Source organism: Dysidea avara, chromosome 11, assembly GCF_963678975.1.
Source record: "Dysidea avara chromosome 11, odDysAvar1.4, whole genome shotgun sequence".
Lineage (NCBI taxonomy): Eukaryota > Metazoa > Porifera > Demospongiae > Dictyoceratida > Dysideidae > Dysidea > Dysidea avara.
Window position 1 is genome coordinate 8195785 of NC_089282.1, and position 13053 is coordinate 8208837.

At 37.5% G+C, this 13053-nt stretch overlaps 1 protein-coding gene across 1 annotated transcript in view; it reads right to left on the reverse strand.

Moving 5' to 3' along the window:
* Nucleotides 1–213: 213 nt before the first annotated feature.
* LOC136237567 (paired amphipathic helix protein Sin3a-like) overlaps nt 214–13053 on the reverse strand; it is a 33480-nt gene continuing 20640 nt past the window's right edge. Inside the window, exons 24-34 of the mRNA XM_066027756.1 lie at nt 10678–10766; nt 10569–10618; nt 7738–7797; nt 7340–7463; nt 7184–7246; nt 7028–7134; nt 5715–5858; nt 5448–5525; nt 5306–5394; nt 4245–4467; nt 214–559 (exon numbers count right to left, since the gene is read on the reverse strand). Coding sequence (XP_065883828.1) covers nt 353–559; nt 4245–4467; nt 5306–5394; nt 5448–5525; nt 5715–5858; nt 7028–7134; nt 7184–7246; nt 7340–7463; nt 7738–7797; nt 10569–10618; nt 10678–10766 — 1234 coding nt within the window. The 3' untranslated portion in view covers nt 214–352. The remainder of the gene's footprint in view (nt 560–4244; nt 4468–5305; nt 5395–5447; nt 5526–5714; nt 5859–7027; nt 7135–7183; nt 7247–7339; nt 7464–7737; nt 7798–10568; nt 10619–10677; nt 10767–13053) is intronic.

Sequence of the window (13053 nt, forward strand, 5' to 3'; positions counted from 1 at the left end):
GGTCACTGATCAGCTGATAACTAAGCAGACACTCACATTCAAGTTGATAAACACAATAGTAGCCAGTACATGATCTGTTAGATCACAGGTTTAGCTTAAGTCAGTAGTACATTAGAAGTTGCTGGAACAACTACTGCTGCATTGCTTCCTCCTCCCAGAATGGTGGTACTACGTTCAAATAAAACTTCTTATTCTTCATGCATGTATAACATGTTCAGTGTTTAAATACAGATTTCATAAAAACAGACTTGTAAACTGATACTACTACTGTTAAATACACCTACCATACATCACAATATATACATGTACAGATACAATGAACAGAAGCATCATAAGAGAGTTTAAGAAGCAGTCACTTGTTTATTCGTTGGTAGTAGCTACGATTCCTTCCAGCATACAGCTCGGTGTGTTTCTCAGACTGTAGATCACTGTCATAATCTTGTCCCAGCAACCACTGCTCACACAATGAAGCTCCCTCTGGCAGGGAATTATCTTCCAGCCATCGTGAGTACCACGTCTCAAACTTCTGCTTAGTATTACCAGCCACAGTAGTATTAGACTAAAACAAGAACAACATTTAATGAGAGATTACACGGATATTTTTTATAAAGTGATGCGCTGATACCACTTTTTCACTACTGATCCAGTACTGATACATTTATGGCTGGATGCTAATTCGATACTGATACTTCTATATACAACTAGCCATTCTCTGTGCAAATGTGTTTACCAAGCTAGCTTATTCACTAACGGGATAGTAAACCAGCTTGCTGAACACATTCACTAATCTTGTAAAGTGTTTTGCAGCCATCAACCATGAAGAATTAGACTTATTAAAAATTTTAAAACAACGATAAGTAGCATATGCGTATGGTGAACATGGTACAATTCCATAAAATTGCATTCATTACCACACTATAAACACTACAAGTATAAGGAAAAATTAAGAATTTAAGTTCAATTAGGGATCATAGAAATAAAACGTAGCGAAACAAGGGAAGTTGCCTACACCTGAAGTTATACTAGTGAACATTTAATCCCTGCTTCAGTCTATACCCACAACTGAATTAGGGATTAAATGTCCACTAGTATATTTTCAGGTGTACCCTTGTTTCACTACTATATATTTCTATGATCCCTAAAATTCTTACTTTTTCCTTATACTTGTTTACCTTTTTGTAACATTATTATGGCTGGTTAACCCACAGACACCAGGCTTATTGTTTTTGTCTGAACGCATGCCCCAAATATCAATTACTGAAATAGCGAAGTGGCCATTATGCTTCGTTTTCAGCTATTTTCAGCCTGTTACACAGTGTTACAAACAAAGAACAAGGACCTCTACAATCAATGGAAAACTCGGGATGATTCCCATCAAACGTAGGGAAGCCATCATGTGAAATCAACACCTTGTGCTATCAGCAAAGATAAATGGGACACAAAGGACAAAGGTAAGTCCATGAAACATACATTGTACGTACTGTGGTATGCCACAAGGCAAGTCAGGCTGAAGCAACATTGAACAGTGAAATAATCAAGCACAAAGCCTTAGCCGTTACCAAGTTACACTTGTCTGAAGGCATCAGTCAGTAGAAAATTCCACAAAATAAAAATAAAATTCCGTAGCAACTTTTTGGAAGTGTTTTAGGTCATACTGAAGGTGCTTTTGGGCTTGGTTATATCTAACCAATACTGCCAAGGTACCATGAAAGTATTGTGAAGCTGGTTTTAGAGTAATATTTTTGGCTAGAAAGCCAACCCTAATATACAGTACTATTGTACTGTATGATAAGAAAAATGCAGTTCTGCCACAGTTGAGGACAATGCCAAGCATACCTCCATGGCAAGTAAGCTTCTCAGAATTCTTTACATTGTAGGCTACTATCGCTATTGAGCTCTGACTATAGTACACTGTACATACAACAGGCAGTAGCAGCCAGCACATAGAGACCACAGTTTGTCAACAAAGCCTGGTCAGTACGAGTTGATAACACAATGTGGTTAGGCCATATAACAAAGAGTACAGCAATCCACTTTAGGCTTTGTGTAAAAAGGAAATGGTTGCAATAATCTGATACCAGCACTTTCACTTATCTGAACTCTGTGAGAGTGTATATGGAATTTGCAATTGCGCATTACAGGAAGAAGGACTCACCATGCGAAGATGCTATATGCTATCTTCTAAGGGCAAGGAGTGTTGTTTCAGCCTCTACAACGGAGTTTACACCAAGACAATTTCACTGTTATATGGCTTCTTTAGTATATGCAACTGTTCATTGAGGTGTAGGATGGTTTACAATCTGTGGAATATGGGTTTATTAATATTGACATGCGGAAGGACTCAGTAAGTATGGCTATATACTTTTAGTGTGAAAAAGTGAATAGATTTTCTATGAATCAATATGAACCAAACAGCAAATTTCAATTTTGTCACAACATTTTACTTGATACTCACTAGTGGAGAGTGGACCCATACTCATTGCACCAGAGGATTGCTTTAAATTGAAGGATGCTTTCCAAGGTGGTTTGTGGTAGGGCTGCAACAAATATTCGATTCGTTTGGAAATTTTGGTATCCGGATACTAAATTTACCATTCGGATATTCATTTACTAGTAAATTACAAGTGTGTACAGTGGAAATGGCTTTAATTACCAACTATATTTCTACAGGATGGCCTTTTCTGTTATGTAAAACTGATTATAAAGACAACTACTATTTTTTTGCATATATTTCAGGAACAAAGTGGTAAGTATGTGGTAAAATGTTGCTGAATTCTAGCATTTTTGCTAAAATGTTACCAAATAGTTCGGTATTCATTCATTCATTAAGACATCCAAAATATCCAGATACTAAGTTTGACATTCATTGCAGCCCTAGTTTATGGGTGTGCATTCTATTAGGATTTTTGTAAAAAAAAAAAGCAAAAAAAAAAAAGCAAACAAGAGCGATCTATATTATTTTCCACTGTAAAAAAAAAAGTAATTTTATATTTGAGTAGGGATCATAGAAATTCAAAGCAATGAAACAAGGTAGGTCATCTACACCTGTAGGCAGCAATTACTAGTAGACATTTAATTCCTATTTCAGACAGCATGACCACAAAGTAGGGATCACTAGTATAGCTGTGAGTATAGATGACTCTTTATTTCTATGATCCCTACTCAAATATAAAATTTCAAACTTTCCTTCCATTTGTTTGTTAACTCTTTTGAAACATAATTTATGACTGGTGAACCAACACATACCACATCAAAGGAAAGAATGGTACAGGCTAGTCACATGTAGCTATCAATTGAGCGACTTAACACATACCCCAACTATCAATTACTGGAAAGTGCTGTGGCCATTCCACATCGTACTCAGCTATGTTCCAATCGTTATACAACATTACAAACAAAAAACAGTATGAGAAGCACCTCTACAATCAATCCTGTTGCTACAGAAATTGCAATTAAACGTACGCCCCAACTATCTATTACTGAGCCATTCCGTGGGAGCACCTCAGCAATCAATTCAGCCACTTCTGAAACTATGGAAGATTCTCGTGATGGCCATCTCCACTGAAGCCATCATGCATTACTACAAATTAACACCTACATGGTGTGGATAAAAAATAGGACACAAAGTACAAAAGTAAGTCCACACTGTAGCTACTGCAATTGGTGAAAAGGCATGTCTCGGGCCAAAGTGACATTGAACAATAAAGAAATCAAGATAGCCTTTACCATAGTTGAGCTATGCTTGGCTGGAGGCATCAGTAGTTAGTTAGTCAGTCAGTCATTTGTAAAAAAATCACAGAAACTTGTTGGAATGGTTTGGGATCACTCTGCAGGCATTTTTGGGCTTACTAATACTACCAAGCTGGAAAATGAGGCTGGTTTTAGTGATATTTGAGGCTGGTTTTAGTGATATTTGAGGCTGGTTTTAGTGATATTTGAGGCTGGTTTTAGTGATATTTTAGGCTGGTTTTAGTGATATTTTAGGCCAGAAAAGCCCAGCCCTACTATGGTAGTACTGTATGATTTGCTGACTTCCTTCAAAGAATTCATAGTTACCTCTTACTCAACTCCGTTCAACTTCCTACATATGCCACCATCTTGAAAGGCAACTAAACTAAGTAAAGTCATACAAAGTCATCAGGATTTTAAACAATAGCCTTACAGATACAAGTCCAATACTACCAAAATAGGGACAATACTGATACTAGTATCAACATTGGTACACCACTATTTTATAAGCATACCATTCTTGCTTTCTTGAGGGTTCCTTTACGATACATGAAGTCACCAGTTCCTGTAACTGGTACCATACGGTAGGTGTGCTCACGCATCTTGAACTCTAATTTGCCACTTTCCTCCAAGTTAGCCATAACATGTTTAGGATAGTAATCCCTTGGAACACACTCGTCCTCTTCATCACTTTGGACTGACTCCACTCCATCATCATCTCTCCAACAACGTTTGTTCCTGAATCAACCATCACAGTAACATACCAATAAGAAATAGGGCATGAACAAACAACAAATTTTGGAAAATCACCCATATGGGTGCGTGTGACATAATTAGAATTTTTCGTGTTAAGTGGGTTGCTAATAAGAGCAGGGCAGTTTTAAAAATATTTCAAGAATCATCAACAAGTAGATCTGCACTATAAAGTTTGTGATTTGATCATTAAATATTTTAGGTGTCAAATGCGCCCACATGGGTGATTTTCCAAAATTCGGTCACAAATACATTTGTTTATGCCATACATCCTGTTCACACCATGTATCTGGTACAGCACTGCATGGTTCAGAATAAATTGCAGTGAGGATTAATTGAGCTGGACCCAACACATCTGGGCTGGCACAGGTTGGCTCTGCAACATAATCGTATTCCGGGAATGTCAAATTGTATCAACAACAATAATTTTTTTCTGCTTTTAGTGGGCCTCAGCCAATCATTTCTGAACTTTAAAAATATTCTGTAATGGAAATAAGACGATGAGGCCCATATGACATTACATTCAGGTAGACTCCCCATGACAGTTATCAAGCATTGACATTCATGAGCACCAACCGGCTTAAGCGTAGTGGCTATAATGCTAACTCAATTGGTTCTACACTTCAACACTACAATTTCAGTGCCGCTTAAATAACCACCTGAATTACGAAAAGTTTATTACATGTTGTGTACTTGCTTTAGCTCATCATTAGTTAGCACACGCGATCTTGTGTTAAATGCAGTAGTATCAACAAGAGCCAACACATCACATGCACACCGAGTAACCAAGGTAGACTGAACAGGGTAAATATATACTACTAACCTACTCATGAATATCTTGCTGTGTGATGGAGTATCTATTAACTGTGGAGTTGTTACCTTGGAATATGTCTCCACGTAGCCTTCCCATTTCTACATATATGTATGTACGCAAGTTAAATCAGTATAAGATGATAATTAGGTACCTTGATACTGGGAGACACTTGTTGAGAACTGTCTTCCATTTCTAGTAGCTCAATCGTTAACTTGCGTTCTTCATTATACTATAAGACAACAATTATAATGTACGAATACAAGAAACATTACTATATGGACATGTTAAAATCATTATCAAGATACTATCATAATTATAGCAGTGAATGTTGTACTAAATTTGTGTACATCATTAGCTACAAAAGCTCATGTAATTAAGAGGGGTCTTTACAGCACTCATTCATACACAATAAAATTACCAAAATAAACTTGTAAGAGTTGTCATCACCGATAATAGCCTCTGTCTTCTTATGGTATGTAGACTCATCAAGACTATCTTGTATACAAGTGGTGTATAACTCTGCTATATGGAAGTTCACTTCATCTAACACGATGGTCTGTAGCTACATGAAACAAGACGAAAGCAAAGAGTAGAGGCATGTCCACAAATAAGAACAAAGTGGAACAAAAACGATCAAATTCACTTAGTGTTCACAACTACAGGAAAGCACAATTATTCGTACTTGGCCTAGCCTTCATATACAATGCTACTTGTACATAGGTCACAGTTATGGAGTACACTGTAGGATGCAGATACTTCCAACAGAAAACCCCCAAAAAGTGCTTATGCATCACCACAGCAGTAGGACTGATCTTCAGGATAATTAATTACTGGTTTAAGGTTACAGTATAATGATAAGTAATGTCTATGAGCAGTATGAAAAGTTCAAAGTAAACATGAAGCCCTTCATATTTAATGCTTTCATGTAACTATGGTCTAGTTTGAGGCAGATGGAACACTACAGGTTGCTGTAAACACAGGTACCATATATACATATTTATATCTGTATTAAAGCCAAGCTCAAATACATGCTGATTACTTCATCCCAAACTACACAATAGACACCTGGGTCCGTTTAAGCACTGGGGTGCTAAAAATTAGAATAAAGAACAGAGTTACATGCTATACAAGAGTTTATATACTGGATAAACACGCTTTACCTTGAATTTCATCATTACAAGAAACTGCAAGTCAATTATAATATAAGTACTGTACTCTCAGTACCACTTTGTCCACAATCACCCTTCGCCTCACGCGCCCTAAGAAATAAATGCCTGGGCCTGAATAAATGCTGAGCTCATTTAAGTGCCGGGTCAAAAATCAATGTGGGCTTTTTTTAAAATACTGTAAGCCCAGCCCAACATCACTCATACTCAAAGCTGTCACTACCATGTTCTTCCACTGCACTATACAGCAAGAGCTGTAAGCTGTATGGGCATTTCTGGGGCATAGCGACGCTGTATACTAAATTTATTAGGGCCAGTGGAAGTGTTTGGCATATCACTTTAAAATCTGAGTAATGGCGTTGACAGAGCTTGTTTTACTCAAAGATAGTAATCTTTATCTGTGAGATAGTGGGTCTGGTAAACAGTACACCACTGAAAATGCTGTGGCCATTTCAGAACCACATTTGTGATAGATAATAAACTACAGTGGATATTATTTCAGAACCATCATTGCACCCCTGTTCAGTTTCTAAGCTATACTAAGCATATCTGACAGGTAGCATACTTGTTTAGTGATGTTCTGTATCAGCCGATCGATGGTGAAGATGATGTAGCCATGAACACCGAACATTTCTCTACAACAATCTTCATATGGTCCAGACTCAATGTTACCTGACAATACAAAAATGTCGCTATACAGCTCACTGACGGTATGTCTTACCATCTAATAAATTTCTGGTGAGATCCAAAAAGGCTGGATAGTATTCATCAGCTTCACTTTCACCTGCAAATGAAATTGGTTTATGAAAAGATATCTGAATTACTCAAACAAAGAATTGACACCTATAAAATTAAATGCCCCTTTGTGGTGACCTACCTTGTTTTATGAAAGCCATAAAGGCAGCAATTGTATCTTTGTTGCGCTCTTTGTCAGCTGCTTCCTTCTCAGCCATCGCAGCTTGTGACTGCTGATAGACCTTCTGAAGACGTTCACACAGTAACTAGGGATAACAAAACAGCATGTAAATAAACCATCAGTCTATCACAGATGAAGCAATGTACTGAGCAGATAACTTTGACAAATTTGCTTTATCCCAGAAGATTCTGGTGAGCACTATTATTATTTTGACAATTCATACATGTGTCAATTTATATTAGATGAAGACAGCTTCGCATAAACTGACTGTTCTATTAGAGTATTTTCATGAAGATAGCTTATACTTTCTTTGCTTTTCTAGGGCAACACAATGCTATACACAATGCACAATATGGTACCTGAAACAGTCTGAAGTATGTGTACCACACATTATTGCCAAAAAACAGATGTGAAGGTTTCTAAAATAAATCAATACACACATAAAAGGGTACGTACGACAATACAATTTTGTGACAATTAATTATAAGGGATCACAGTTTATGATTACATAAGTGCATGAAAGAGCATACCTGTATATCTAACAGCTGTGCAGTCACCGATGCAATACAATACACAATATGGTATATCTTTCTAAAAGTACAATTAGATGTGTGGGCTGCCAATAAATTTTCAAAGCCAAGTACCAGCTATATCCCATTGCACTGTTATATAACAATTTGTTCAAGAAAGTGGTAAGCTACCCAGCTACATAGTAGAGCGGCTAAGCAACAAATTTTGATGAAATCGTTCACTTTGAAAAACGCACCAAATTTTCTGTGGAAGTTGAGTAAGGTATACTAAATCATTTGAGATACGGTGCCACATCAAACCCATTGCCTTAGGGCATGTTTTGAAACTTTAAAGCTGAGTTATAAGCCTATTTCTAGCTGGCCAGGAAACCATACAAGTGCATCCAGAATCTTTATTTTTGCCTAAATCACATGGAAATATTTCAAATTTACAGATGCAATCAAAAAATCTTCAAAATGTGGTAAAATAAACTGTTTTTTAAACACTTCTAATGGAGCCAATATTTTTAGTGTTAAAAGTATAGGCACAATCCAAAACAAATAAGACATTACACATCTATGGCTTCATATACCATGACCCTCCGAGCTTTTTAACATGGCAAGCTAATGACCTGGATGGACACATCCCTTGATCAACTTTTGGATGTGACCATCCCTTGCTTGTCTATGCACATGCAAAGTTCCGGTATATTTCCTATGGAGCACTTCTATGGTTTCACAATACATTTTATGTCAGACGGTATGGCCGTACCGTTTAAGTAGGGATCGTGGTGAATGTTTCGCACGCTGCCCAAAATTCTGCCTTTAAAAATCATCCTGTTGACATTTTACGTGGCAAAAATCACCTTTACGGAATAGTACTAGTCCATATAATATATAAAAACAGCATTAAATACAACAAAACACTTACAGGTGGCCGGATATAAATTTTTTTTAAAAATCGCCAAAAACTCCAATTTTAGTCTCACTGCCTGCCTCACTGCCTGACCACAGTCGCAAGCCTAGAGCCCAAATGAAGCAGTGCACGGTCACCATTTTATGCGACAACAACAAACTTACTGGTGGGATGTGCCTTTTGGGATTCCAACAAGTGTACGCCCTGTGCACCTTGTATTTCCTTTTATCTTCAATCAGGTTGGTTGTCTTCTTCTTCAAGCATCGAAACCATACCAAGGCATTAATTTTCCGTATCAACACTTTTCTGTAGACACCACAAAATTATTTCAGAAAGCGTTTATGCTGCTGGAAGAGCGGGGCGCTTATAATTTCAGGTGTTGCACGTGAAACATTAAAGCTGCTGAGTTGTCTTCAACTTTTACCAATGCCTGGACTGCAATCGACGAAGAGATTTGAGACGGACTGATACTCGACGGCTTGTTCCTCTGAACACACTGCCTCAACCACTCAGTGCCGGATGACGAGATCAGTGAGTGATTCATGTGATTGGATAGTACTTGAGTGGAAATTGTATTACTTCATCCTGTTAGTCGAGACTAAGCTCCAGACAACTGAAAGGGCCTGTTCGTTCAGTGAACAACTTCCGGCTGGGGTAAATAGAACGCGGACCATCGCACTGAGACAGGTCATAGATCTGAGCACTACTGCTACTACAATCAAAGGTAAGCTATGCACGCTACTACGGGCCTATGTGCTTCCAATTTTGGCACAGTACGTACTTTAATAAGCTGTAACTAGCTAGCTGTGCTACAACAAAAAACTAAACAAACTAGTATTTTAAAAAATGGTTAATTTAAAAATGAAGTAGGGATCTATGCAATAAAAAGTAGTGAAACAAGAGATGAATGATGGTATTACAACATAGCTTGATGGGAAAGTCCCTACTTTGGCACATTAGCTATAATTTTGCTCAATGCCAAAGTAGGGACTTTTCCATCGAGCTATGCATCGTTCATCTCTTGTTTTACTACTTTTTACTGCACAGATCCCTACTTCATTTTTAAATTAACCATTTTTTAAAAATACTAGTTGATTTTACTAGTCAGGTTCTTTGAGCATAATATGATTGGTAATTTTAATGGCACTGTATCTAATATGAAATAAACAAAAGTTGTACCAAGTTTGGTGCTTTTATCAAAAAGTGAACGATTTTTTCACTTAGCCACTCTACTAACAGTGTTTCAGTGCAAAATTACAGAACTTCTTATTAAGTTAATTAAATGCATGGGTGGCTGATAATGTTTCGTTGTTTTGTACCAGCTATCACTCCACTGTACTGTTATATAACAAGCTTAAAGAGTCTAGGAAACTGACGAGCAACTAAGCTACACTGTTAAATTGCACAAAACCAGACTTTCACATATTCCCGTGATTACACAATCAAACTATTGATATGTAAGCATGATAATCAGTATCGCGATACAGCCAGAGTATTGTGATATTCCGATATATTGATATGCCAATAATATATCGGAATATCACATATATATATCAATACATATCAATATATTGGAATATCACAATACTTTGGATATACAATGTATATAGAGGTACATCAAACATGAATGATGAACATGTTTACAGGTGAATACACATGGACATGGAGTCAACACATATGAGAGCTATATACACCCCCTCCCCTCCCCTTCACATGAATATATTAAAATCAATATGCATACACAAATTGCATTACAGTACGTTACCTCTAACTGCTGTGGAAACTCTTGGAAGTAAAAGCTTTGAATGCTGGAATCTACAGTAATAATACAAGGACACTAATGATCATACATGCCATTGTAACAACCTATGTACCTAGGCCATTAGTATGACTGTCCACCTCCATAGCTTCTGAGTCACTATCCCCTCCCTTCATCTCATCATACTCTGGAGGTAGTTCTGGTCTAAAAAGGGAAACGAAATTAGCACAGTTGAAACAAATGTTCATTGTTTTACAGATACACACAGATGGCAGCTACGGTACAAAAATCGGATTGTGGACAAACAAGGGTAATGTACAAGTTTACGCTAATTAGATTCGCACCCCCATATATATAGGAGTAATTTTGTGTACCCCTATGCAAAATGTCTCCTATATATAGAGGAGTGCTTGCACTGAAATAGTGTGTACCCCTACGCCAAGCAGCATCCCTTTATACTATAGGAGAAATTTTGTGTAGGGTACACAAAATGTCTCCCATATATTATAGGAGAAATTTTGCACGCCTTATGGAAAATGTCTCTTGTCTCCCATATCATAGTAACTGTATATGTGTGTCTGTGTGTGTCTGTGTGTGTCTGTGTGTGTGTGTCTGTCTGTCTGTCTAACACGGTAAACATGGTTACATCACCAAGCTTGTTTCAGTACTTTTTATTGATGTGCTATGGTCCCTGAAAATTACAATTTTTTTTGTGTACTTGTTTGGTAACTTTTTTTTGTAAATAATAATTATTATGACTGGTGAACCCACACATACCACACCAAAAGAAATAAATGGCACAGTGCGCCCCAGCTATATCAATTATCGTCTGAAAAGCGAAGTATACTAGTATATTAAAAATTATAAATTTAAAAATAAAGTAGGAATCCAAATGATAAAAAGTAGTGAAACAAGAGAAGAAAGTTGGTAGCTATTACAGCATAGCTCGGTGAGAAATCCCTACATTGGCATTATATAGCCATTATTTTGTGTTAAATGCCAAAGTAGGAATTTCCCACCGAGCTATGCTGTAATAGCTACCATTGTTCTTCTCTTGTTTCACTACTTTTTATCGTTTGGATTCCTACTTTATTTTTAAATTTATAATTTTTAATATACTAGTTTGTTTAGTTTTTTGTTAAGGCATACAGCTAGCTATAAACATGTGACTACTCTATTAGAGTGAATGCTGTGTTAGAGTATCTCGAGGCAGCCTGCAAGATGTCCGCTTGCCAAAAAAGGCGTGGTTTCGATCGATTATAGAGTATGTTAGTCAGCCTTCCAAATTGAAGGTGTGTGGTCACTGAAATACAGCTAGTGCAAAAGGGGTGTGTCATCGTGGTTTTCGATAGATCGATAATGTGTAGAATGAAGAATGGGCCTGATCTTGTAACCCATCGTGAAGCTATCTAGTACCAGTACCTCCGTACAGTACCCACCGTCATAGATTATATCAGTTAGGAATATATAATCTATTCCTCTGTACAGTAGCGTAGTCTAAGCGTCTTGAATAATCTTGTGGCGGCTATTGTGCTGTTTAAAGAAAGTGTTGATACGGAAAATTGACGCCTCTATATGGTTTCGCTGGATGAAGAAGACAAGCAGCCTGATTGAAGATGAAAGGAAAGACAAGGCGCAGAGGGCACACACTCGTCGGAACCCCAAAAGGCACATCCCACTGATGAGTTTGTTATTGTGGTGTAAAATGGTGGCCGTGCGCTGCTTCGTTTGGGCTCTAGGCTTGCGAATGTGGTCAGTGAGTGAGGCAGTGAGGAGAAAGTTCCGAGTTTTGGTGATTTTTTAAAAATTAATATCCGGCCACCTGTAAGCGCTTCTGTATCCAATGCTGTTTTATGTACTATATGGACTAGTACTATTCCGTAAAGGTGATTTTCGTCTCGTAAGATATCTCTAGGATGATTTTTAAAGGCGGAATTTTCGGCGGCACGTGAAATTTTCACCTGGATTCCTACTTAAACGGTACGACTGTACCGTTTGATAATATGCTTAGGATGCACCGATAATCGGCTTGCTGATCGGATCTGTTGCCTATATGGCAATTTCTACCATATCAATAATCGGCACCAACGCTCTACGAACTGATAATTAGTACGGCAAAAATACTATTATTTGCAATGCAGTATTACTTTACATGTAAACGCCTTCTTCTTGCTCAGTATACAAACAAATAGAAATCCTATACATACCACTATACAATGAGAAGCCATACGAATGCACATGCAAGCAATATTGCCTCATCGTCGTCTGGGAAGAGGGAAGCTGGTTTTTGGTGATGTTTTTCATGGGACACGCCCACACTTTGTGGTCCCTACTATACAGTACTATCGTACTGTATGATGAGGACACTTTGAATAAATTTTGAGTACCCTACACAAAATTTCTCCTATATTATATAGGAGACATTTTGCATACCCTACATGATATTTCTCCTATAATATATGGGAAACATCTTGCGTAGGGTCTGCAAAAT